Below are 27,957 nucleotides of genomic sequence, written 5' to 3' on the forward strand. Positions count from 1 at the left end.
TGCTAGTGAGCAGTAACGTGTCCCCTGGTTATGGCGTATATAAGTAATGAGCTGGGTGTAAGTGTGATTACTGCTAGTGAGCAGTAACGTGTCCCCTGGTTATGGCGTATATAAGGAATGAGCTGGGTGTAAGTGTGATTACTGCTAGTGAGCAGTAACGTGTCCCCTGGTTATGGCGTATATAAGGAATGAGCTGGGTGTAGGTGTGATTACTGCTAGTGAGCAGTAACGTGTCCCCTGGTTATGGCGTATATAAGTAGTGAGCTGGGTGTAAGTGTGATTACTGCTAGTGAGCAGTAACGTGTCCCCTGGTTATGGGGTATATAAGTAATGAGCTGGGTGTAAGTGTGATCACTGCTAGTGAGCAGTAACGTGTCCCCTGGTTATGGCGTATATAAATAATGAGCTGTGTGTAAGTGTGATTACTGCTAGTGAGCAGTAACGTGTCCCCTGGTTATGGCGTATATAAGGAATGAGCTGTGTGTAAGTGTGATTACTGCTAGTGAGCAGTAACGTGTCCCCTGGTTATGGCGTATATAAGGAATGAGCTGGGTGTAAGTGTGATTACTGCTAGTGAGCAGTAACGTGTCCCCTGGTTATGGCGTATATAAGGAATGAGCTGGGTGTAAGTGTGATTACTGCTAGTGAGCAGTAACGCGTCCCCTGGTTATGGCGTGTATAAGGAATGAGCTGGGTGTAAGTGTGATTACTGCTAGTGAGCAGTAACGTGTCCCCTGGTTATGGCGTGTATAAGGAATGAGCTGGGTGTAAGTGTGATTACTGCTAGTGAGCAGTAACGTGTCCCCTGGTTATGGCGTATATAAGTAATGAGCTGGGTGTAAGTGTGATTACTGCTAGTGAGCAGTAACGTGTCCCCTGGTTATGGCGTATATAAGTAATGACTGGGTGTAAGTGTGATTACTGCTAGTGAGCAGTAACGTGTCCCCTGGTTATGGCGTATATAAGGAATGAGGTGGGTGTAAGTGTGATTACTGCTAGTGAGTAGTAACGTGTCCCCTGGTTATGGCGTATATAAGTAATGAGCTGGGTGTAAGTGTGATTACTGCTAGTGAGCAGTAACGTGTCCCCTGGTTATGGCGTATATAAGTAGTGAGCTGGGTGTAAGTGTGATTACTGCTAGTGAGCAGTAACGTGTCCCCTGGTTATGGCGTATATAAGTAATGAGCTGGGTGTAAGTGTGATTACTGCTAGTGAGCAGTAATGTGTCCCCTGGTTATGGCGTATATAAGTAATGAGCTGGGTGTAAGTGTGATTACTGCTAGTGAGCAGTAACGTGTCCCCTGGTTATGGCGTATATAAGTAATGAGCTGGGTGTAAGTGTGATTACTGCTAGTGAGCAGTAACGTGTCCCCTGGTTATGGCGTATATAAGTAGTGAGCTGGGTGTAAGTGTGATTACAGCTAGTGAGCAGTAACGTGTCCCCTGGTTATGGCGTATATAAGTAGTGAGCTGGGTGTAAGTGTGATTACAGCTAGTGAGCAGTAACGTGTCCCCTGGTTATGGCGTATATAAGTAGTGAGCTGGGTGTAAGTGTGATTACTGCTAGTGAGCAGTAACGTGTCCCCTGGTTATGGCGTATATAAGTAGTGAGCTGGGTGTAAGTGTGATTACTGCTAGTGAGCAGTAACGTGTCCCCTGGTTATGGCGTATATAAGTAATGAGCTGGGTGTAAGTGTGATTACTGCTAGTGAGCAGTAACGTGTCCCCTGGTTATGGCGTATATAAGTAATGACTGGGTGTAAGTGTGATTACTGCTAGTGAGCAGTAACGTGTCCCCTGGTTATGGCGTATATAAGTAATGAGCTGGGTGTAAGTGTGATTACTGCTAGTGAGCAGTAACGTGTCCCCTGGTTATGGCGTATATAAGTAATGAGCTGGGTGTAAGTGTGATTACAGCTAGTGAGCAGTAACGTGTCCCCTGGTTATGGCGTATATAAGTAGTGAGCTGGGTGTAAGTGTGATTACTGCTAGTGAGCAGTAACGTGTCCCCTGGTTATGGCGTATATAAGTAATGAGCTGGGTGTAAGTGTGATTACTGCTAGTGAGCAGTAACGTGTCCCCTGGTTATGGCGTATATAAGTAATGAGCTGGGTGTAAGTGTGATTACAGCTAGTGAGCAGTAACGTGTCCCCTGGTTATGGCGTATATAAGTAGTGAGCTGGGTGTAAGTGTGATTACTGCTAGTGAGCAGTAACGTGTCCCCTGGTTATGGCGTATATAAGGAATGAGCTGGGTGTAGGTGTGATTACTGCTAGTGAGCAGTAACGTGTCCCCTGGTTATGGCGTATATAAGTAATGAGCTGGGTGTAGGTGTGATTACTGCTAGTGAGCAGTAACGTGTCCCCTGGTTATGGCGTATATAAGGAATGAGCTGGGTGTAGGTGTGATTACTGCTAGTGAGCAGTAATGTGTCCCCTGGTTATGGCGTATATAAGTAATGAGCTGGGTGTAAGTGTGATTACAGCTAGTGAGCAGTAACGTGTCCCCTGGTTATGGCGTATATAAGTAGTGAGCTGGGTGTAAGTGTGATTACTGCTAGTGAGCAGTAACGTGTCCCCTGGTTATGGCGTATATAAGTAATGAGCTGGGTGTAAGTGTGATTACTGCTAGTGAGCAGTAACGTGTCCCCTGGTTATGGCGTATATAAGTAATGAGCTGGGTGTAAGTGTGATTACTGCTAGTGAGCAATAACGTGTCCCTGGTTATGGCGTATATAAGTAATGAGCTGGGTGTAAGTGTGATTACTGCTAGTGAGCAGTAACGTGTCCCCTGGTTATGGCGTATATAAGTAGTGAGCTGGGTGTAAGTGTGATTACTGCTAGTGAGCAGTAACGTGTCCCCTGGTTATGGCGTATATAAGTAATGAGCTGGGTGTAAGTGTGATTACTGCTAGTGAGCAGTAACGTGTCCCCTGGTTATGGCGTATATAAGTAATGAGCTGGGTGTAAGTGTGATTACTGCTAGTGAGCAGTAACGTGTCCCCTGGTTATGGCGTATATAAGTAATGAGCTGGGTGTAAGTGTGATTACTGCTAGTGAGCAGTAACGTGTCCCCTGGTTATGGCGTATATAAGTAATGAGCTGGGTGTAAGTGTGATTACTGCTAGTGAGCAGTAACGTGTCCCCTGGTTATGGCGTATATAAGGAATGAGCTGGGTGTAAGTGTGATTACAGCTAGTGAGCAGTAACGTGTCCACTGGTTATGGCGTATATAAGTAATGAGCTGGGTGTAAGTGTGATTTCTGCTAGTGAGCAGTAACGTGTCCCCTGGTTATGGCGTATATAAGGAATGAGCTGGGTGTAAGTGTGATTACTGCTAGTGAGCAGTAACGTGTCCCCTGGTTATGGCGTATATAAGTAATGAGCTGGGTGTTGGTGTGATTACTGCTAGTGAGCAGTAACGTGTCCCCTGGTTATGGCGTATATAAGTAATGAGCTGGGTGTAAGTGTGATTACTGCTAGTGAGCAGTAACGTGTCCCCTGGTTATGGCGTATATAAGTAATGAGCTGGGTGTAAGTGTGATTACAGCTAGTGAGCAGTAACGTGTCCCTGGTTATGGCGTGTATAAGTAATGAGCTGGGTGTAAGTGTGATTACTGCTAGTGAGCAGTAACGTGTCCCCTGGTTATGGTGTATATAAGGAATGAGCTGGGTGTAAGTGTGATTACTGCTAGTGAGCAGTAACGTGTCCCCTGGTTATGGCGTATATAAGGAATGAGCTGGGTGTAAGTGTGATTACAGCTAGTGAGCAGTAACGTGTCCCCTGGTTATGGCGTATATAAGGAATGAGCTGGGTGTAAGTGTGATTACTGCTAGTGAGCAGTAACGTGTCCCCCGGTTATAGCGTATATAAGTAATGAGCTGGGTGTAAGTGTGATTACAGCTAGTGAGCAGTAACGTGTCCCCCGGTTATAGCGTATATAAGTAATGAGCTGGGTGTAAGTGTGATTACTGCTAGTGAGCAGTAACGTGTCCCCTGGTTATAGCGTATATAAGTAGTGAGCTGGGTGTAAGTGTGATTACTGCTAGTGAGCAGTATAGTATCCCCTGGTTATGGCGTATATAAGTAGTGAGCTGGGTGTAAGTGTGATTACTGCTAGTGAGCAGTAATGTGTCCCTGGTTATGGCGTATATAAGGAATGAGCTGGGTGTAAGTGTGATTACTGCTAGTGAGCAGTAACGTGTCCCCTGGTTATGGCGTATATAAGTAATGAGCTGGGTGTAAGTGTGATTACTGCTAGTGAGCAGTAACGTGTCCCCTGGTTATGGCGTATATAAGGAATGAGCTGGGTGTAAGTGTGATTACTGCTAGTGAGCAGTAACGTGTCCCCTGGTTATGGCGTATATAAGGAATGAGCTGGGTGTAAGTGTGATTACTGCTAGTGAGCAGTAACGTGTCCCCTGGTTATGGCGTATATAAGGAATGAGCTGGGTGTAAGTGTGATTACTGCTAGTGAGCAGTAACGTGTCCCCTGGTTATGGCGTATATAAGTAATGAGCTGGGTGTAAGTGTTATTACTGCTAGTGAGCAGTAACGTGTCCCCTGGTTATGGCGTATATAAGTAATGAGCTGGGTGTAGGTGTGATTACCGCTAGTGAGCAGTAACGTGTCCCCTGGTTATGGCGTATATAAGTAATGAGCTGGGTGTAGATGTGATTACCGCTAGTGAGCAGTAACGTGTCCCCTGGTTATGGCGTATATAAGGAATGAGCTGGGTGTAGGTGTGATTACCGCTAGTGAGCAGTAACGTGTCCCTGGTTATGGCTTATATAAGGAATGAGCTGGGTGTAGGTGTGATTACTGCTAGTGAGCAGTAACGTGTCCCCTGGTTATGGCGTATATAAGGAATGAGCTGGGTGTAGGTGTGATTACCGCTAGTGAGCAGTAACGTGTCCCTGGTTATGGCGTATATAAGTAGTGAGCTGGGTGTAAGTGTGATTACCGCTAGTGAGCAGTAACGTGTCCCCTGGTTATGGCGTATATAAGGAATGAGCTGGGTGTAGGTGTGATTACAGCTAGTGAGCAGTAACGTGTCCCCTGGTTATGGCGTATATAAGTAATGAGCTGGGTGTAGGTGTGATTACTGCTAGTGAGCAGTAACGTGTCCCCTGGTTATGGCGTATATAAGGAATGAGCTGGGTGTAAGTGTGATTACCGCTAGTGAGCAGTAACGTGTCCCCTGGTTATGGCGTATATAAGGAATGAGCTGGGTGTAAGTGTGATTACCGCTAGTGAGCAGTAACGTGTCCCCTGGTTATGGCGTATTTAAGTAATGAGCTGGGTGTAAGTGTGATTACCGCTAGTGAGCAGTAACGTGTCCCCTGGTTATGGCGTATATAAGGAATGAGCTGGGTGTAAGTGTGATTACCGCTAGTGAGCAGTAACGTGTCCCCTGGTTATGGCGTATATAAGGAATGAGCTGGGTGTAAGTGTGATTACCGCTAGTGAGCAGTAACGTGTCCCCTGGTTATGGCGTATATAAGGAATGAGCTGGGTGTAAGTGTGATTACCGCTAGTGAGCAGTAACGTGTCCCCTGGTTATGGCGTATATAAGGAATGAGCTGGGTGTAGGTGTGATTACTGCTAGTGAGCAGTAACGTGTCCCCTGGTTATGGCGTATATAAGGAATGAGCTGGGTGTAAGTGTGATTACTGCTAGTGAGCAGTAACGTGTCCCCTGGTTATGGCGTATATAAGGAATGAGCTGGGTGTAGGTGTGATTACTGCTAGTGAGCAGTAACGTGTCCCCTGGTTATGGCGTGTATAAGGAATGAGCTGGGTGTAAGTGTGATTACTGCTAGTGAGCAGTAACGTGTCCCCTGGTTATGGCGTGTATAAGTAATGAGCTGGGTGTAAGTGTGATTACTGCTAGTGAGCAGTAACGTGTCCCCTGGTTATGGCGTATATAAGTAATGAGCTGGGTGTAAGTGTGATTACTGCTAGTGAGCAGTAACGTGTCCCCTGGTTATGGCGTATATAAGGAATGAGCTGGGTGTAAGTGTGATTACTGCTAGTGAGCAGTAACGTGTCCCCTGGTTATGGCGTATATAAGGAATGAGCTGGGTGTAAGTGTGATTACTGCTAGTGAGCAGTAACGTGTCCCCTGGTTATGGCGTATATAAGTAATGAGCTGGGTGTAAGTGTGATTACTGCTAGTGAGCAGTAACGTGTCCCCTGGTTATGGCGTATATAAGTAATGAGCTGGGTGTAGGTGTGATTACTGCTAGTGAGCAGTAACGTGTCCCCTGGTTATAGCGTATATAAGTAATGAGCTGGGTGTAAGTGTGATTACTGCTAGTGAGCAGTAACGTGTCCCCTGGTTATGGCGTATATAAGTAATGAGCTGGGTGTAAGTGTGATTACTGCTAGTGACCAGTAACGTGTCCCCTGGTTATGGCGTATATAAGGAATGAGCTGGGTGTAAGTGTGATTACTGCTAGTGACCAGTAACGTGTCCCCTGGTTATGGCGTATATAAGGAATGAGCTGGGTGTAAGTGTGATTACTGCTAGTGAGCAGTAACGTGTCCCCTGGTTATGGCGTATATAAGTAATGACCTGGGTGTAAGTGTGATTACTGCTAGTGACCAGTAACGTGTCCCCTGGTTATGGCGTATATAAGGAATGAGCTGGGTGTAAGTGTGATTACTGCTAGTGACCAGTAACGTGTCCCCTGGTTATGGCGTATATAAGGAATGAGCTGGGTGTAAGTGTGATTACTGCTAGTGAGCAGTAACGTGTCCCCTGGTTATGGCGTATATAAGGAATGAGCTGGGTGTAGGTGTGATTACTGCTAGTGAGCAGTAACGTGTCCCCTGGTTATGGCGTGTATAAGGAATGAGCTGGGTGTAAGTGTGATTACTGCTAGTGAGCAGTAACGTGTCCCCTGGTTATGGCGTGTATAAGTAATGAGCTGGGTGTAAGTGTGATTACTGCTAGTGAGCAGTAACGTGTCCCCTGGTTATGGCGTATATAAGTAATGAGCTGGGTGTAAGTGTGATTACTGCTAGTGAGCAGTAACGTGTCCCCTGGTTATGGCGTATATAAGTAATGAGCTGGGTGTAAGTGTGATTACTGCTAGTGAGCAGTAACGTGTCCCCTGGTTATGGCGTATATAAGGAATGAGCTGGGTGTAAGTGTGATTACTGCTAGTGAGCAGTAACGTGTCCCCTGGTTATGGCGTATATAAGGAATGAGCTGGGTGTAAGTGTGATTACTGCTAGTGAGCAGTAACGTGTCCCCTGGTTATGGCGTATATAAGTAATGAGCTGGGTGTAAGTGTGATTACTGCTAGTGAGCAGTAACGTGTCCCCTGGTTATGGCGTATATAAGTAATGAGCTGGGTGTAAGTGTGATTACTGCTAGTGAGCAGTAACGTGTCCCCTGGTTATGGCGTATATAAGTAGTGAGCTGGGTGTAAGTGTGATTACTGCTAGTGAGCAGTAACGTGTCCCCTGGTTATGGCGTATATAAGTAATGAGCTGGGTGTAAGTGTGATTACTGCTAGTGAGCAGTAACGTGTCCCCTGGTTATGGCGTATATAAGGAATGAGCTGGGTGTAAGTGTGATTACTGCTAGTGAGCAGTAACGTGTCCCCTGGTTATGGCGTATATAAGGAATGAGCTGGGTGTAAGTGTGATTACTGCTAGTGAGCAGTAACGTGTCCCCTGGTTATGGCGTATATAAGTAGTGAGCTGGGTGTAAGTGTGATTACTGCTATTGAGCAGTAACGTGTCCCCTGGTTATGGGGTATATAAGTAATGAGCTGGGTGTAAGTGTGATCACTGCTAGTGAGCAGTAACGTATCCCCTGGTTATGGCGTATATAAGGAATGAGCTGGGTGTAAGTGTGATTACTGCTAGTGAGCAGTAACGTGTCCCCTGGTTATGGCGTATATAAGGAATGAGCTGGGTGTGAGTGTGATTACTGCTAGTGAGCAGTAACGTGTCCCCTGGTTATGGCGTATATAAGGAATGAGCTGGGTGTAAGTGTGATTACAGCTAGTGAGCAGTAACGTGTCCCCTGGTTATGGCGTGTATAAGGAATGAGCTGGGTGTAAGTGTGATTACTGCTAGTGAGCAGTAACGTGTCCCCTGGTTATGGCGTGTATAAGGAATGAGCTGGGTGTAAGTGTGATTACTGCTAGTGAGCAGTAACGTGTCCCCTGGTTATGGCGTATATAAGTAATGAGCTGGGTGTAAGTGTGATTACTGCTAGTGAGCAGTAACGTGTCCCCTGGTTATGGCGTATATAAGTAATGAGCTGGGTGTAAGTGTGATTACTGCTAGTGAGCAGTAACGTGTCTCCTGGTTATGGCGTATATAAGGAATGAGGTGGGTGTAAGTATGATTACTGCTAGTGAGCAGTAACGTATCCCCTGGTTATGGCGTATATAAGTAATGACTGGGTGTAAGTGTGATTACTGCTAGTGAGCAGTAACGTGTCCCCTGGTTATGGCGTATATAAGTAATGAGCTGGGTGTAAGTGTGATTACTGCTAGTGAGCAGTAACGTGTCCCCTGGTTATGGCGTGTATAAGTAATGACTGGGTGTAAGTGTGATTACTGCTAGTGAGCAGTAACGTGTCCCCTGGTTATGGCGTATATAAGTAATGAGCTGGGTGTAAGTGTGATTACTGCTAGTGAGCAGTAACGTGTCCCCTGGTTATGGCGTATATAAGGAATGAGCTGGGTGTAAGTGTGATTACTGCTAGTGAGCAGTAACGTGTCCCCTGGTTATGGCGTATATAAGGAATGAGCTGGGTGTAGGTGTGATTACTGCTAGTGAGCAGTAACGTGTCCCCTGGTTATGGCGTATATAAGTAGTGAGCTGGGTGTAAGTGTGATTACTGCTAGTGAGCAGTAACGTGTCCCCTGGTTATGGCGTATATAAGTAATGAGCTGGGTGTAAGTGTGATTACTGCTAGTGAGCAGTAACGTGTCCCCTGGTTATGGCGTATATAAGGAATGAGCTGGGTGTAAGTGTGATTACTGCTAGTGAGCAGTAACGTGTCCCCTGGTTATGGCGTATATAAGGAATGAGCTGGGTGTAAGTGTGATTACTGCTAGTGAGCAGTAACGTGTCCCCTGGTTATGGCGTATATAAGGAATGAGCTGGGTGTAAGTGTGATTACTGCTAGTGAGCAGTAACGTGTCCCCTGGTTATGGCGTATATAAGTAGTGAGCTGGGTGTAAGTGTGATTACTGCTAGTGAGCAGTAACGTGTCCCCTGGTTATGGCGTATATAAGTAATGAGCTGGGTGTAAGTGTGATTACTGCTAGTGAGCAGTAACGTGTCCCCTGGTTATGGCGTATATAAGGAATGAGCTGGGTGTAAGTGTGATTACTGCTAGTGAGCAGTAACGTGTCCCCTGGTTATGGCGTATATAAGGAATGAGCTGGGTGTAGGTGTGATTACTGCTAGTGAGCAGTAACGTGTCCCCTGGTTATGGCGTGTATAAGGAATGAGCTGGGTGTAAGTGTGATTACTGCTAGTGAGCAGTAACGTGTCCCCTGGTTATGGCGTGTATAAGTAATGAGCTGGGTGTAAGTGTGATTACTGCTAGTGAGCAGTAACGTGTCCCCTGGTTATGGCGTATATAAGTAATGAGCTGGGTGTAAGTGTGATTACTGCTAGTGAGCAGTAACGTGTCCCCTGGTTATGGCGTATATAAGTAATGAGCTGGGTGTAAGTGTGATTACTGCTAGTGAGCAGTAACGTGTCCCCTGGTTATGGCGTATATAAGGAATGAGCTGGGTGTAAGTGTGATTACTGCTAGTGAGCAGTAACGTGTCCCCTGGTTATGGCGTATATAAGGAATGAGCTGGGTGTAAGTGTGATTACTGCTAGTGAGCAGTAACGTGTCCCCTGGTTATGGCGTATATAAGTAATGAGCTGGGTGTAAGTGTGATTACTGCTAGTGAGCAGTAACGTGTCCCCTGGTTATGGCGTATATAAGTAATGAGCTGGGTGTAAGTGTGATTACTACTAGTGAGCAGTAACGTGTCCCCTGGTTATGGCGTATATAAGTAGTGAGCTGGGTGTAAGTGTGATTACTGCTAGTGAGCAGTAACGTGTCCCCTGGTTATGGCGTATATAAGTAATGAGCTGGGTGTAAGTGTGATTACTGCTAGTGAGCAGTAACGTGTCCCCTGGTTATGGCGTATATAAGGAATGAGCTGGGTGTAAGTGTGATTACTGCTAGTGAGCAGTAACGTGTCCCCTGGTTATGGCGTATATAAGGAATGAGCTGGGTGTAAGTGTGATTACTGCTAGTGAGCAGTAACGTGTCCCCTGGTTATGGCGTATATAAGTAGTGAGCTGGGTGTAAGTGTGATTACTGCTATTGAGCAGTAACGTGTCCCCTGGTTATGGGGTATATAAGTAATGAGCTGGGTGTAATTGTGATCACTGCTAGTGAGCAGTAACGTATCCCCTGGTTATGGCGTATATAAGGAATGAGCTGGGTGTAAGTGTGATCACTGCTAGTGAGCAGTAACGTGTCCCCTGGTTATGGCGTATATAAGGAATGAGCTGGGTGTGAGTGTGATTACTGCTAGTGAGCAGTAACGTGTCCCCTGGTTATGGCGTATATAAGGAATGAGCTGGGTGTAAGTGTGATTACAGCTAGTGAGCAGTAACGTGTCCCCTGGTTATGGCGTGTATAAGGAATGAGCTGGGTGTAAGTGTGATTACTGCTAGTGAGCAGTAACGTGTCCCCTGGTTATGGCGTGTATAAGGAATGAGCTGGGTGTAAGTGTGATTACTGCTAGTGAGCAGTAACGTGTCCCCTGGTTATGGCGTATATAAGTAATGAGCTGGGTGTAAGTGTGATTACTGCTAGTGAGCAGTAACGTGTCCCCTGGTTATGGCGTATATAAGTAATGAGCTGGGTGTAAGTGTGATTACTGCTAGTGAGCAGTAACGTGTCTCCTGGTTATGGCGTATATAAGGAATGAGGTGGGTGTAAGTATGATTACTGCTAGTGAGCAGTAACGTATCCCCTGGTTATGGCGTATATAAGTAATGACTGGGTGTAAGTGTGATTACTGCTAGTGAGCAGTAACGTGTCCCCTGGTTATGGCGTATATAAGTAATGAGCTGGGTGTAAGTGTGATTACTGCTAGTGAGCAGTAACGTGTCCCCTGGTTATGGCGTGTATAAGTAATGACTGGGTGTAAGTGTGATTACTGCTAGTGAGCAGTAACGTGTCCCCTGGTTATGGCGTATATAAGGAATGAGCTGGGTGTAAGTGTGATTACTGCTAGTGAGCAGTAACGTGTCCCCTGGTTATGGCGTATATAAGGAATGAGCTGGGTGTAAGTGTGATTACTGCTAGTGAGCAGTAACGTGTCCCCTGGTTATGGCGTATATAAGGAATGAGCTGGGTGTAGGTGTGATTACTGCTAGTGAGCAGTAACGTGTCCCCTGGTTATGGCGTATATAAGTAGTGAGCTGGGTGTAAGTGTGATTACTGCTAGTGAGCAGTAACGTGTCCCCTGGTTATGGCGTATATAAGTAATGAGCTGGGTGTAAGTGTGATTACTGCTAGTGAGCAGTAACGTGTCCCCTGGTTATGGCGTATATAAGGAATGAGCTGGGTGTAAGTGTGATTACTGCTAGTGAGCAGTAACGTGTCCCCTGGTTATGGCGTATATAAGGAATGAGCTGGGTGTAAGTGTGATTACTGCTAGTGAGCAGTAACGTGTCCCCTGGTTATGGCGTATATAAGGAATGAGCTGGGTGTAAGTGTGATTACTGCTAGTGAGCAGTAACGTGTCCCCTGGTTATGGCGTATATAAGTAGTGAGCTGGGTGTAAGTGTGATTACTGCTAGTGAGCAGTAACGTGTCCCCTGGTTATGGCGTATATAAGTAATGAGCTGGGTGTAAGTGTGATTACTGCTAGTGAGCAGTAACGTGTCCCCTGGTTATGGCGTATATAAGGAATGAGCTGGGTGTAAGTGTGATTACTGCTAGTGAGCAGTAACGTGTCCCCTGGTTATGGCGTATATAAGGAATGAGCTGGGTGTAGGTGTGATTACTGCTAGTGAGCAGTAACGTGTCCCCTGGTTATGGCGTATATAAGTAGTGAGCTGGGTGTAAGTGTGATTACTGCTAGTGAGCAGTAACGTGTCCCCTGGTTATGGGGTATATAAGTAATGAGCTGGGTGTAAGTGTGATCACTGCTAGTGAGCAGTAACGTGTCCCCTGGTTATGGCGTATATAAATAATGAGCTGTGTGTAAGTGTGATTACTGCTAGTGAGCAGTAACGTGTCCCCTGGTTATGGCGTATATAAGGAATGAGCTGTGTGTAAGTGTGATTACTGCTAGTGAGCAGTAACGTGTCCCCTGGTTATGGCGTATATAAGGAATGAGCTGGGTGTAAGTGTGATTACTGCTAGTGAGCAGTAACGTGTCCCTGGTTATGGCGTATATAAGGAATGAGCTGGGTGTAAGTGTGATTACTGCTAGTGAGCAGTAACGCGTCCCCTGGTTATGGCGTGTATAAGGAATGAGCTGGGTGTAAGTGTGATTACTGCTAGTGAGCAGTAACGTGTCCCCTGGTTATGGCGTGTATAAGGAATGAGCTGGGTGTAAGTGTGATTACTGCTAGTGAGCAGTAACGTGTCCCCTGGTTATGGCGTATATAAGTAATGAGCTGGGTGTAAGTGTGATTACTGCTAGTGAGCAGTAACGTGTCCCCTGGTTATGGCGTATATAAGTAATGACTGGGTGTAAGTGTGATTACTGCTAGTGAGCAGTAACGTGTCCCCTGGTTATGGCGTATATAAGGAATGAGGTGGGTGTAAGTGTGATTACTGCTAGTGAGCAGTAACGTGTCCCCTGGTTATGGCGTATATAAGTAGTGAGCTGGGTGTAAGTGTGATTACTGCTAGTGAGCAGTAACGTGTCCCCTGGTTATGGCGTATATAAGTAATGAGCTGGGTGTAAGTGTGATTACTGCTAGTGAGCAGTAATGTGTCCCCTGGTTATGGCGTATATAAGTAATGAGCTGGGTGTAGGTGTGATTACTGCTAGTGAGCAGTAACGTGTCCCCTGGTTATGGCGTATATAAGGAATGAGCTGGGTGTAGGTGTGATTACTGCTAGTGAGCAGTAATGTGTCCCCTGGTTATGGCGTATATAAGTAATGAGCTGGGTGTAAGTGTGATTACAGCTAGTGAGCAGTAACGTGTCCCCTGGTTATGGCGTATATAAGTAGTGAGCTGGGTGTAAGTGTGATTACTGCTAGTGAGCAGTAACGTGTCCCCTGGTTATGGCGTATATAAGTAATGAGCTGGGTGTAAGTGTGATTACTGCTAGTGAGCAGTAACGTGTCCCCTGGTTATGGCGTATATAAGTAATGAGCTGGGTGTAAGTGTGATTACTGCTAGTGAGCAATAACGTGTCCCTGGTTATGGCGTATATAAGTAATGAGCTGGGTGTAAGTGTGATTACTGCTAGTGAGCAGTAACGTGTCCCCTGGTTATGGCGTATATAAGTAGTGAGCTGGGTGTAAGTGTGATTACTGCTAGTGAGCAGTAACGTGTCCCCTGGTTATGGCGTATATAAGTAATGAGCTGGGTGTAAGTGTGATTACTGCTAGTGAGCAGTAACGTGTCCCCTGGTTATGGCGTATATAAGTAATGAGCTGGGTGTAAGTGTGATTACTGCTAGTGAGCAGTAACGTGTCCCCTGGTTATGGCGTATATAAGTAATGAGCTGGGTGTAAGTGTGATTACTGCTAGTGAGCAGTAACGTGTCCCCTGGTTATGGCGTATATAAGTAATGAGCTGGGTGTAAGTGTGATTACTGCTAGTGAGCAGTAACGTGTCCCCTGGTTATGGCGTATATAAGGAATGAGCTGGGTGTAAGTGTGATTACAGCTAGTGAGCAGTAACGTGTCCACTGGTTATGGCGTATATAAGTAATGAGCTGGGTGTAAGTGTGATTTCTGCTAGTGAGCAGTAACGTGTCCCCTGGTTATGGCGTATATAAGGAATGAGCTGGGTGTAAGTGTGATTACTGCTAGTGAGCAGTAACGTGTCCCCTGGTTATGGCGTATATAAGTAATGAGCTGGGTGTAGGTGTGATTACTGCTAGTGAGCAGTAACGTGTCCCCTGGTTATGGCGTATATAAGTAATGAGCTGGGTGTAAGTGTGATTACTGCTAGTGAGCAGTAACGTGTCCCCTGGTTATGGCGTATATAAGTAATGAGCTGGGTGTAAGTGTGATTACTGCTAGTGAGCAGTAACGTGTCCCTGGTTATGGCGTGTATAAGTAATGAGCTGGGTGTAAGTGTGATTACTGCTAGTGAGCAGTAACGTGTCCCCTGGTTATGGTGTATATAAGGAATGAGCTGGGTGTAAGTGTGATTACTGCTAGTGAGCAGTAACGTGTCCCCTGGTTATGGCGTATATAAGGAATGAGCTGGGTGTAAGTGTGATTACAGCTAGTGAGCAGTAACGTGTCCCCTGGTTATGGCGTATATAAGGAATGAGCTGGGTGTAAGTGTGATTACTGCTAGTGAGCAGTAACGTGTCCCCCGGTTATAGCGTATATAAGTAATGAGCTGGGTGTAAGTGTGATTACAGCTAGTGAGCAGTAACGTGTCCCCCGGTTATAGCGTATATAAGTAATGAGCTGGGTGTAAGTGTGATTACTGCTAGTGAGCAGTAACGTGTCCCCTGGTTATAGCGTATATAAGTAGTGAGCTGGGTGTAAGTGTGATTACTGCTAGTGAGCAGTATAGTATCCCCTGGTTATGGCGTATATAAGTAGTGAGCTGGGTGTAAGTGTGATTACTGCTAGTGAGCAGTAATGTGTCCCTGGTTATGGCGTATATAAGGAATGAGCTGGGTGTAAGTGTGATTACTGCTAGTGAGCAGTAACGTGTCCCCTGGTTATGGCGTATATAAGTAATGAGCTGGGTGTAAGTGTGATTACTGCTAATGAGCAGTAACGTGTCCCCTGGTTATGGCGTATATAAGGAATGAGCTGGGTGTAAGTGTGATTACTGCTAGTGAGCAGTAACGTGTCCCCTGGTTATGGCGTATATAAGGAATGAGCTGGGTGTAAGTGTGATTACTGCTAGTGAGCAGTAACGTGTCCCCTGGTTATGGCGTATATAAGGAATGAGCTGGGTGTAAGTGTGATTACTGCTAGTGAGCAGTAACGTGTCCCCTGGTTATGGCGTATATAAGTAATGAGCTGGGTGTAAGTGTTATTACTGCTAGTGAGCAGTAACGTGTCCCCTGGTTATGGCGTATATAAGTAATGAGCTGGGTGTAGATGTGATTACCGCTAGTGAGCAGTAACGTGTCCCCTGGTTATGGCGTATATAAGGAATGAGCTGGGTGTAGGTGTGATTACCGCTAGTGAGCAGTAACGTGTCCCTGGTTATGGCGTATATAAGGAATGAGCTGGGTGTAGGTGTGATTACTGCTAGTGAGCAGTAACGTGTCCCCTGGTTATGGCGTATATAAGGAATGAGCTGGGTGTAGGTGTGATTACCGCTAGTGAGCAGTAACGTGTCCCTGGTTATGGCGTATATAAGTAGTGAGCTGGGTGTAAGTGTGATTACCGCTAGTGAGCAGTAACGTGTCCCCTGGTTATGGCGTATATAAGGAATGAGCTGGGTGTAGGTGTGATTACAGCTAGTGAGCAGTAACGTGTCCCCTGGTTATGGCGTATATAAGTAATGAGCTGGGTGTAGGTGTGATTACTGCTAGTGAGCAGTAACGTGTCCCCTGGTTATGGCGTATATAAGGAATGAGCTGGGTGTAAGTGTGATTACCGCTAGTGAGCAGTAACGTGTCCCCTGGTTATGGCGTATATAAGGAATGAGCTGGGTGTAAGTGTGATTACCGCTAGTGAGCAGTAACGTGTCCCCTGGTTATGGCGTATTTAAGTAATGAGCTGGGTGTAAGTGTGATTACCGCTAGTGAGCAGTAACGTGTCCCCTGGTTATGGCGTATATAAGGAATGAGCTGGGTGTAAGTGTGATTACCGCTAGTGAGCAGTAACGTGTCCCCTGGTTATGGCGTATATAAGGAATGAGCTGGGTGTAAGTGTGATTACCGCTAGTGAGCAGTAACGTGTCCCCTGGTTATGGCGTATATAAGGAATGAGCTGGGTGTAAGTGTGATTACTGCTAGTGAGCAGTAACGTGTCCCCTGGTTATGGCGTATATAAGGAATGAGCTGGGTGTAGGTGTGATTACTGCTAGTGAGCAGTAACGTGTCCCCTGGTTATGGCGTGTATAAGGAATGAGCTGGGTGTAAGTGTGATTACTGCTAGTGAGCAGTAACGTGTCCCCTGGTTATGGCGTGTATAAGTAATGAGCTGGGTGTAAGTGTGATTACTGCTAGTGAGCAGTAACGTGTCCCCTGGTTATGGCGTATATAAGTAATGAGCTGGGTGTAAGTGTGATTACTGCTAGTGAGCAGTAACGTGTCCCCTGGTTATGGCGTATATAAGGAATGAGCTGGGTGTAAGTGTGATTACTGCTAGTGAGCAGTAACGTGTCCCCTGGTTATGGCGTATATAAGGAATGAGCTGGGTGTAAGTGTGATTACTGCTAGTGAGCAGTAACGTGTCCCCTGGTTATGGCGTATATAAGTAATGAGCTGGGTGTAAGTGTGATTACTGCTAGTGAGCAGTAACGTGTCCCCTGGTTATGGCGTATATAAGTAATGAGCTGGGTGTAGGTGTGATTACTGCTAGTGAGCAGTAACGTGTCCCCTGGTTATAGCGTATATAAGTAATGAGCTGGGTGTAAGTGTGATTACTGCTAGTGAGCAGTAACGTGTCCCCTGGTTATGGCGTATATAAGTAATGAGCTGGGTGTAAGTGTGATTACTGCTAGTGACCAGTAACGTGTCCCCTGGTTATGGCGTATATAAGGAATGAGCTGGGTGTAAGTGTGATTACTGCTAGTGACCAGTAACGTGTCCCCTGGTTATGGCGTATATAAGGAATGAGCTGGGTGTAAGTGTGATTACTGCTAGTGAGCAGTAACGTGTCCCCTGGTTATGGCGTATATAAGTAATGACCTGGGTGTAAGTGTGATTACTGCTAGTGACCAGTAACGTGTCCCCTGGTTATGGCGTATATAAGGAATGAGCTGGGTGTAAGTGTGATTACTGCTAGTGACCAGTAACGTGTCCCCTGGTTATGGCGTATATAAGGAATGAGCTGGGTGTAAGTGTGATTACTGCTAGTGAGCAGTAACGTGTCCCCTGGTTATGGCGTATATAAGGAATGAGCTGGGTGTAGGTGTGATTACTGCTAGTGAGCAGTAACGTGTCCCCTGGTTATGGCGTGTATAAGGAATGAGCTGGGTGTAAGTGTGATTACTGCTAGTGAGCAGTAACGTGTCCCCTGGTTATGGCGTGTATAAGTAATGAGCTGGGTGTAAGTGTGATTACTGCTAGTGAGCAGTAACGTGTCCCCTGGTTATGGCGTATATAAGTAATGAGCTGGGTGTAAGTGTGATTACTGCTAGTGAGCAGTAACGTGTCCCCTGGTTATGGCGTATATAAGTAATGAGCTGGGTGTAAGTGTGATTACTGCTAGTGAGCAGTAACGTGTCCCCTGGTTATGGCGTATATAAGGAATGAGCTGGGTGTAAGTGTGATTACTGCTAGTGAGCAGTAACGTGTCCCCTGGTTATGGCGTATATAAGGAATGAGCTGGGTGTAAGTGTGATTACTGCTAGTGAGCAGTAACGTGTCCCCTGGTTATGGCGTATATAAGTAATGAGCTGGGTGTAAGTGTGATTACTGCTAGTGAGCAGTAACGTGTCCCCTGGTTATGGCGTATATAAGTAATGAGCTGGGTGTAAGTGTGATTACTGCTAGTGAGCAGTAACGTGTCCCCTGGTTATGGCGTATATAAGTAGTGAGCTGGGTGTAAGTGTGATTACTGCTAGTGAGCAGTAACGTGTCCCCTGGTTATGGCGTATATAAGTAATGAGCTGGGTGTAAGTGTGATTACTGCTAGTGAGCAGTAACGTGTCCCCTGGTTATGGCGTATATAAGGAATGAGCTGGGTGTAAGTGTGATTACTGCTAGTGAGCAGTAACGTGTCCCCTGGTTATGGCGTATATAAGGAATGAGCTGGGTGTAAGTGTGATTACTGCTAGTGAGCAGTAACGTGTCCCCTGGTTATGGCGTATATAAGTAGTGAGCTGGGTGTAAGTGTGATTACTGCTATTGAGCAGTAACGTGTCCCCTGGTTATGGGGTATATAAGTAATGAGCTGGGTGTAAGTGTGATCACTGCTAGTGAGCAGTAACGTATCCCCTGGTTATGGCGTATATAAGGAATGAGCTGGGTGTAAGTGTGATTACTGCTAGTGAGCAGTAACGTGTCCCCTGGTTATGGCGTATATAAGGAATGAGCTGGGTGTGAGTGTGATTACTGCTAGTGAGCAGTAACGTGTCCCCTGGTTATGGCGTATATAAGGAATGAGCTGGGTGTAAGTGTGATTACAGCTAGTGAGCAGTAACGTGTCCCCTGGTTATGGCGTGTATAAGGAATGAGCTGGGTGTAAGTGTGATTACTGCTAGTGAGCAGTAACGTGTCCCCTGGTTATGGCGTGTATAAGGAATGAGCTGGGTGTAAGTGTGATTACTGCTAGTGAGCAGTAACGTGTCCCCTGGTTATGGCGTATATAAGTAATGAGCTGGGTGTAAGTGTGATTACTGCTAGTGAGCAGTAACGTGTCCCCTGGTTATGGCGTATATAAGTAATGAGCTGGGTGTAAGTGTGATTACTGCTAGTGAGCAGTAACGTGTCTCCTGGTTATGGCGTATATAAGGAATGAGGTGGGTGTAAGTATGATTACTGCTAGTGAGCAGTAACGTATCCCCTGGTTATGGCGTATATAAGTAATGACTGGGTGTAAGTGTGATTACTGCTAGTGAGCAGTAACGTGTCCCCTGGTTATGGCGTATATAAGTAATGAGCTGGGTGTAAGTGTGATTACTGCTAGTGAGCAGTAACGTGTCCCCTGGTTATGGCGTGTATAAGTAATGACTGGGTGTAAGTGTGATTACTGCTAGTGAGCAGTAACGTGTCCCCTGGTTATGGCGTATATAAGTAATGAGCTGGGTGTAAGTGTGATTACTGCTAGTGAGCAGTAACGTGTCCCCTGGTTATGGCGTATATAAGGAATGAGCTGGGTGTAAGTGTGATTACTGCTAGTGAGCAGTAACGTGTCCCCTGGTTATGGCGTATATAAGGAATGAGCTGGGTGTAGGTGTGATTACTGCTAGTGAGCAGTAACGTGTCCCCTGGTTATGGCGTATATAAGTAGTGAGCTGGGTGTAAGTGTGATTACTGCTAGTGAGCAGTAACGTGTCCCCTGGTTATGGCGTATATAAGTAATGAGCTGGGTGTAAGTGTGATTACTGCTAGTGAGCAGTAACGTGTCCCCTGGTTATGGCGTATATAAGGAATGAGCTGGGTGTAAGTGTGATTACTGCTAGTGAGCAGTAACGTGTCCCCTGGTTATGGCGTATATAAGGAATGAGCTGGGTGTAAGTGTGATTACTGCTAGTGAGCAGTAACGTGTCCCCTGGTTATGGCGTATATAAGGAATGAGCTGGGTGTAAGTGTGATTACTGCTAGTGAGCAGTAACGTGTCCCCTGGTTATGGCGTATATAAGTAGTGAGCTGGGTGTAAGTGTGATTACTGCTAGTGAGCAGTAACGTGTCCCCTGGTTATGGCGTATATAAGTAATGAGCTGGGTGTAAGTGTGATTACTGCTAGTGAGCAGTAACGTGTCCCCTGGTTATGGCGTATATAAGGAATGAGCTGGGTGTAAGTGTGATTACTGCTAGTGAGCAGTAACGTGTCCCCTGGTTATGGCGTATATAAGGAATGAGCTGGGTGTAGGTGTGATTACTGCTAGTGAGCAGTAACGTGTCCCCTGGTTATGGCGTATATAAGTAGTGAGCTGGGTGTAAGTGTGATTACTGCTAGTGAGCAGTAACGTGTCCCCTGGTTATGGGGTATATAAGTAATGAGCTGGGTGTAAGTGTGATCACTGCTAGTGAGCAGTAACGTGTCCCCTGGTTATGGCGTATATAAATAATGAGCTGTGTGTAAGTGTGATTACTGCTAGTGAGCAGTAACGTGTCCCCTGGTTATGGCGTATATAAGGAATGAGCTGTGTGTAAGTGTGATTACTGCTAGTGAGCAGTAACGTGTCCCCTGGTTATGGCGTATATAAGGAATGAGCTGGGTGTAAGTGTGATTACTGCTAGTGAGCAGTAACGTGTCCCCTGGTTATGGCGTATATAAGGAATGAGCTGGGTGTAAGTGTGATTACTGCTAGTGAGCAGTAACGCGTCCCCTGGTTATGGCGTGTATAAGGAATGAGCTGGGTGTAAGTGTGATTACTGCTAGTGAGCAGTAACGTATCCCCTGGTTATGGCGTGTATAAGGAATGAGCTGGGTGTAAGTGTGATTACTGCTAGTGAGCAGTAACGTGTCCCCTGGTTATGGCGTATATAAGTAATGAGCTGGGTGTAAGTGTGATTACTGCTAGTGAGCAGTAACGTGTCCCCTGGTTATGGCGTATATAAGTAATGACTGGGTGTAAGTGTGATTACTGCTAGTGAGCAGTAACGTGTCCCCTGGTTATGGCGTATATAAGGAATGAGGTGGGTGTAAGTGTGATTACTGCTAGTGAGCAGTAACGTGTCCCCTGGTTATGGCGTATATAAGTAATGAGCTGGGTGTAAGTGTGATTACTGCTAGTGAGCAGTAACGTGTCCCCTGGTTATGGCGTATATAAGTAGTGAGCTGGGTGTAAGTGTGATTACTGCTAGTGAGCAGTAACGTGTCCCCTGGTTATGGCGTATATAAGTAATGAGCTGGGTGTAAGTGTGATTACTGCTAGTGAGCAGTAATGTGTCCCCTGGTTATGGCGTATATAAGTAATGAGCTGGGTGTAAGTGTGATTACTGCTAGTGAGCAGTAACGTGTCCCCTGGTTATGGCGTATATAAGTAATGAGCTGGGTGTAAGTGTGATTACTGCTAGTGAGCAGTAACGTGTCCCCTGGTTATGGCGTATATAAGTAGTGAGCTGGGTGTAAGTGTGATTACAGCTAGTGAGCAGTAACGTGTCCCCTGGTTATGGCGTATATAAGTAGTGAGCTGGGTGTAAGTGTGATTACAGCTAGTGAGCAGTAACGTGTCCCCTGGTTATGGCGTATATAAGTAGTGAGCTGGGTGTAAGTGTGATTACTGCTAGTGAGCAGTAACGTGTCCCCTGGTTATGGCGTATATAAGTAATGAGCTGGGTGTAAGTGTGATTACTGCTAGTGAGCAGTAATGTGTCCCCTGGTTATGGCGTATATAAGGAATGAGCTGGGTGTAAGTGTTATTACTGCTAGTGAGCAGTAACGTGTCCCCTGGTTATGGCGTATATAAGTAATGAGCTGGGTGTAAGTGTGATTACTGCTAGTGAGCAGTAACGTGTCCCCTGGTTATGGCGTATATAAGTAATGAGCTGGGTGTAAGTATGATTACTGCTAGTGAGCAGTAACGTGTCCCCTGGTTATGGCGTATATAAGTAATGAGCTGGGTGTAAGTGTGATTACTGCTAGTGAGCAGTAACGTGTCCCCTGGTTATGGCGTATATAAGTAATGAGCTGGGTGTAAGTGTGATTACTGCTAGTGAGCAGTAACGTGTCCCCTGGTTATGGCGTATATAAGTAATGAGCTGGGTGTAAGTGTGATCACTGCTAGTGAGCAGTAACGTGTCCCTGGTTATGGCGTATATAAGTAATGAGCTGGGTGTAAGTGTGATTACTGCTAGTGAGCAGTAACGTGTCCCCTGGTTATGGCGTATATAAGTAATGAGCTGGGTGTAAGTGTGATCACTGCTAGTGAGCAGTAACGTGTCCCCTGGTTATGGCGTATATAAGGAATGAGCTGGGTGTAAGTGTGATTACTGCTAGTGAGCAATAATGTGTCCCTGGTTATGGCGTATATAAGTAATGAGCTGGGTGTAAATTTGATTACTGCAAGTGAGCAGTAACGTGTCCCCTGGTTATGGCGTATATAAGTAATGAGCTGGGTGTAAGTGTGATTACTGCTAGTGAGCAGTAACGTGTCCCCTGGTTATGGCGTATATAAGTAATGAGCTGGTTGTAAGTGTGATTACTGCTAGTGAGCAGTAACGTGTCCCCTGGTTATGGCGTATATAAGTAATGAGCTGGGTGTAAGTGTGATTACTGCTAGTGAGCAGTAACGTGTCCCCTGGTTATGGCGTATATAAGTAATGAGCTGGGTGTAAGTGTGATTACTGCTAGTGAGCAGTAACGTGTCCCCTGGTTATGGCGTATATAAGTAATGAGCTGGGTGTAAGTGTGATTACTGCTAGTGAGCAGTAACGTGTCCCCTGGTTATGGCGTATATAAGTAATGAGCTGGGTGTAAGTGTGATTACTGCTAGTGAGCAGTAACGTGTCCCCTGGTTATGGCGTATATAAGTAATGAGCTGGGTGTAAGTGTGATTACTGCTAGTGAGCAGTAACGTGTCCCCTGGTTATGGCGTATATAAGTAATGAGCTGGGTGTAAGTGTGATTACTGCTAGTGAGCAGTAACGTGTCCCTGGTTATGGCGTGTATAAGGAATGAGCTGGGTGTAAGTGTGATTACTGCTAGTGAGCAGTAACGTGTCCCCTGGTTATGGCGTATATAAGGAATGAGCTGGGTGTAAGTGTGATTACTGCTAGTGAGCAGTAACGTGTCCCCTGGTTATGGCGTATATAAGTAATGAGCTGGGTGTAAGTGTGATTACTGCTAGTGAGCAGTAACGTGTCCCCTGGTTATGGCGTATATAAATAATGAGCTGGGTGTAAGTGTGATTACTGCTAGTGAGCAGTAACGTGTCCCCTGGTTATGGCGTATATAAGTAATGAGCTGGGTGTAAGTGTGATTACTGCTAGTGAGCAGTAACGTGTCCCCTGGTTATGGCGTATATAAGTAATGAGCTGGGTGTAAGTGTGATCACTGCTAGTGAGCAGTAACGTGTCCCCTGGTTATGGCGTATATAAGGAATGAGCTGGGTGTAAGTGTGATTACTGCAAGTGAGCAATAACGTGTCCCTGGTTATGGCGTATATAAGTAATGAGCTGGGTGTAAATGTGATTACTGCAAGTGAGCAGTAACGTGTCCCCTGGTTATGGCGTATATAAGTAATGAGCTGGGTGTAAGTGTGATTACTGCAAGTGAGCAGTAACGTGTCCCCTGGTTATGGCGTATATAAGTAATGAGCTGGGTGTAAGTGTGATCACTGCTAGTGAGCAGTAACGTGTCCCCGGGTTATGGCGTATATAAGTAATGAGCTGGGTGTAAGTGCGCCTAGCATCCACGCACGGAAATGGAGAAAGAGGATTGTGGTGTTATTATGTAGATGCCAGTGGTTGGGTACAGGATCCCGTTAGTCACAGTGCCAATGGTCAGAATACCGACAGTGGCATCCCGTCGGATTTTGGTAAGAATACTAACCCCAATCCTATCCCTAACCCACCCCTCACACAGTCTAACCCTAATTGTCCCCACCCGCATCCTAACCCTTATCTTCCCTTCCCACAGCCTAACCCACCCTCCTCCTAGTGCCTAACCTTAATACTTACCGCATGAAACTGTAGTGATTGTGACCGCCGAATTGCCGCTGTCGGTACTGTGATCGTCGGCATTCTGACCATCAGGAACCTGACTTCATCCCGATGCCGGAGTATTACTTTTCCTGTGACCCTCACTCGGTAAAACCCCCAGTAAAAGGAGCGATCTTTAGACTGGATGGTCTTCTGGCGATGGAGGAGACTCACTAAGGGTTAAATGGCCGAGCCTCAGAGTATCTGAGCGAGGTGGGATTAGCCCTATAGATCATTGACTTTTTGGGGTCTCCTGGGATGGCTGCTGTTCAGTATGGTGGGACTGGATTCTAACAGGTCGTCATAAGACCCTCAGCGCAGCGGTCGCTGACCTGTACAGCAAGCTGTGGTAATGTGGCCCAAGCCTCCATTCTGGTAGGTGTGTAATACCCCGAATAAATTATACCTTTCACTGATAATACTACAGGGCACCCTCATTCCTTATCTATGGTGTTTTTGATGGGCAAATGGAGGCACCAGACAACGGGAGTTGAAGCAGATTCGAGGAAGTTAAGATATTAATCTACCAATGTCGCTTGTACTTAGCGTTGGTCAGACTGCACCCTTATGTGGACCAGCCGACAAGATGGCTGCCTCCACTGAATGCTGATGACAAATGTCCTCGAACCTTCAACAGTGTTCACAAGATAATGTCACTGAGCATTAGAGGAGACCGGTGACGCCACGTAAGGTGCAGCCAGTGTCCGGCCTTTGTTGTCTCATTAGCCGATGTTGACGTTCTCTGATGCCCCCTCACAGATGTTCTGCAAGAGGATCCCCGCGAGGGTCCCAAACCCTTAAAGCGCTGTCAGAATGGAAAGCTACTCAGCCAGGCACTGCGACTCAACAACAACACCCTGACGGACCTCCATGGCTTCGGCGAGGCGGTGGAGAAACTGATCAGTGACCCAACGCAACTCTGCTGGATAGACCTGTCCTTTAATGACCTTCCCAACATAGACCCCGTGAGTGAGAGCATGTGATAGTTTATCTGGGACCGCCGGGCTGACCAGCATGAGGCTAGCAAGAGGGTCTGGGGTAGTATAGTTTATATAAAGGACCACCACTGCTACCCAGTATGATGACACACTTAGAAAATAAGTTAAAAGCGACACAGATGATATTTGAATGTGGTCTTCTCAGGACTGCCAATGAAGGAAACTGCAAAATATGTCATTAAAAGCATTTCTGCAACAAATAGCTAGAATATTACTACATTATAGAATCTTAGTGTACCCATTGTCAGTGGAAGCTGGCATTCATTGGGTAAAATGCATCAGGAACAAGGGACAACACTGAAGCATTTTGTGCCTTGGTCATTTTGGCTCCACCCACAAAATGGCTGCCTCCCCTATGTATAGGTAAAGGGCTCACGTTAGCAAACTTGTATTGGAATCATCACCGTAGTGACTCGCCTGTGATAATGATCTTTGGGTTCTTACTTGGGCAGGTGCTGACTTCGTACCGTCACCTGTCCGTCCTCAACCTACATGGTAACAGCATCAGTCACCTGGACGAGGTGGATAAACTGGCAGCTCTTACCAACCTCAAGAGCCTCACCCTGCATGGTAACCCCATCGAGGCAGAGAAGGGGTACAGGTGAGTCCCTCCACATTCAGTAGAGCTATAAGATACATGTATGTGGTGGTATTCTGGCATAAATTATGTTTTTATCACACCATAGTGATGTCACCACCTGCCGTCATTTATTAACCTAAATGTTTAAAGGGCCCTGTGTTATTTTTGTGTAACCCGTTTATATAGTGGAATGAAACGGGAGTAGGGAGCAGACCTCTATGTTGTGGTCACAGTCTGTTGTTCTCGCCATAGATATTTTGCACTGTGCAGATTTATGTTCCACTAGTTAGCAGCGTTAGCCTTAAATAGATAGATAGTATCTATCTATCTATCTATCTATCTATCTATCTAAGACTCAGGACCTCATTCAGAGTCGGTCGTTGCGGCCGCACGGTCGTACGGGAAAAGGGGCCGGATATGCAAATGATGCACTCGCAAGTTGCGTCCTTAAGATCGGATCGTTAGCTGGCCGACCAAGGGGAGGAAGGGGCCGGAAGACCAAAAAATACGCCCCCTTCTCGTACGCATTACACGGCATCTCTGGCCATATAAGGATTAATCGAGACCATCGGGAACCATCGGAACTGGTTGTAGAGCTTAAGGTTGACCATACCCTCTCTTAAGCACTACGATCAAGTCAGTTTACAAACCTCCCATGTCACATGTGCCATGACGCTACTTTGTTAATTATGCACTCCCATAAAACGCCGTTCGCATAATGAGGCACGCCTGCGTTCGGATCTCCACTCCCCTGTTTTCAAGCACCTTCCCCTGTTACCACCCACAAACGCCTCATCCTGTCACTCAAACTAACGACCTGGCTGTGTTCAAGGAGAGAGAAATTTCTGATCGTAGCGGCTAGTTTGCACACGCGCATTGCGAACTTTACGCATGCGCAGTTTAGCAAACATCGGTGGCGTACGACCGTGCGGCCGCTACGACCGACTCTGAATGAGGTCCTCAATGTATTATGTGTTCTTTATCACCACAGGTCCTACATCCTGTCTGTCCTGACACAGCTCAAGTCCCTGGATTTCAGTGCTGTCACCAAGCAGGACAGAGTTAATGCTGATGTGTGGAAACGGATGAACGTGAAACCGAAACGTGTCAGTAAGTCTAAGAAAGAGTGAGGCCTCAGAGACGACTCTCCCACCAGCCACCAGTCCCACGGCGGTCAGAGGCGCAGCGATTGGATGTATCAGGAGGGCTCGTACACTACGTCATCACTGGCATTGTGAGCAATAAATGTGGAGGCCACGTGACTGGCATAGAGGCTGGAGACTTTCCTATAGAGGGGAACATGTTATAATAAAATAACCTCTGTTTATAAGTATCCATATTTAGGGAGTAGGGTATTCACATCGCCAGGGTTTGTGGGTAGTAGCATATAATGTCAGGTATCAATCTGCTGTTGTATCATCATGATACTATCCCTGGTGCAACCTTCATGCGAGATCCAGAGTTGCAGGAAATCCGTAGATCCTCCGCGTTTTGTGTGAGAATCCGGCACATAGTGGGGATTTGAGTCCTGATTTTATATCAGTAAAGAAGACATGGGAGAGCCGGGACAATAGTGACACTCAGCTGTCATGGGAGAGCCGGGACAGTAGTGACACTCAGCTATCATGAGAGACCCGGGACAGTAGTGACACTCGGCTGTCATGTGAGACCCGGGACAGTAGTGACACTCAGCTGTCATGGGAGACCCGGGACAGTAGTGACACTCGGCTGTCATGTGAGACCCGGGACAGTAGCGACACTCAGCTGTCATGGGAGAGCCGGGACAGTAGTGACACTCAGCTGTCATGGGAGAGCCGGGACAATAGTGACACTCAGCTGTCATGGGAGAGCCGGGACAATAGTGACACTCAGCTGTCATGGGAGACCCGGGACAATAGTGACACTCAGCTGTCATGGGAGACCCGGGACAGTAGTGACACTCGGCTGTCATGTGAGACCCGGGACAGTAGCGACACTCAGCTGTCATGGGAGAGCCGGGACAGTAGTGACACTCAGCTGTCATTAGAGACCCGGGACAGTAGTGACACTCGGCTGTCATGGGAGAGCCGGGACAGTAGTGACACTCAGCTGTCATTAGAGACCCGGGACAGTAGTGACACTCGGCTGTCATGTGAGACCCGGGACAGTAGTGACACTCAGCTATCATGAGAGACCCGGGACAGTAGTGACACTCGGCTGTCATGTGAGACCCGGGACAGTAGTGACACTGAGCTGTCATGTGAGACCCGGGACAGTAGTGACACTCAGCTGTCATGGGAGACCCGGGACAGTAGTGACACTCAGCTGTCATGAGAGACCCGGGACAGTAGTGACACTCAGCTGTCATGGGAGAGCCGGGACAGTAGTGACACTCAGCTGTCATGGGAGAGCCGGGACAATAGTGACACTCAGCTGTCATGGGAGACCCGGGACAGTAGTGACACTCAGCTGTCATGGGAGACCCGGGACAGTAGTGACACTCAGCTGTCATGGGAGACCCGGGACAGTAGCGACACTCAGCTATCATGAGAGACCCGGGACAGTAGCGACACTCAGCTGTCATGGGAGAGCCGGGACAGTAGTGACACTCAGCTGTCATGGGAGACCCGGGACAGTAGTGACACTCGGCTGTCAAGGGAGAGCCGGGACAGTAGTGACACTCAGCTGTCATGGGAGACCCGG

General features: G+C 46.7%; 1 protein-coding gene across 2 annotated transcripts in view; it reads left to right on the forward strand.

Annotated features, from left to right (window-relative positions):
* The window catches only part of LRRC51 (leucine rich repeat containing 51), a 46,488-nt gene extending 18,794 nt beyond the window's left edge, over positions 1-27,694 (forward strand). For both annotated transcript variants that reach the window (XM_088463443.1, XM_088463444.1), the window contains 3 exons: positions 24,457-24,662; positions 25,148-25,296; positions 26,267-27,694. In XM_088463443.1, coding sequence (XP_088319569.1) covers positions 24,457-24,662; positions 25,148-25,296; positions 26,267-26,405 — 494 coding nt within the window. In that variant the 3' untranslated portion in view covers positions 26,406-27,694. The remainder of the gene's footprint in view (positions 1-24,456; positions 24,663-25,147; positions 25,297-26,266) is intronic.
* The last annotated feature ends 263 nt before the right edge of the window (positions 27,695-27,957 follow it).

The sequence above is a fragment of the Taudactylus pleione genome, unplaced genomic scaffold (assembly GCF_031769625.1).
Source record: "Taudactylus pleione unplaced genomic scaffold, aTauple2 ptg001377l, whole genome shotgun sequence".
In the NCBI taxonomy this organism is placed as follows: domain Eukaryota; kingdom Metazoa; phylum Chordata; class Amphibia; order Anura; family Myobatrachidae; genus Taudactylus; species Taudactylus pleione.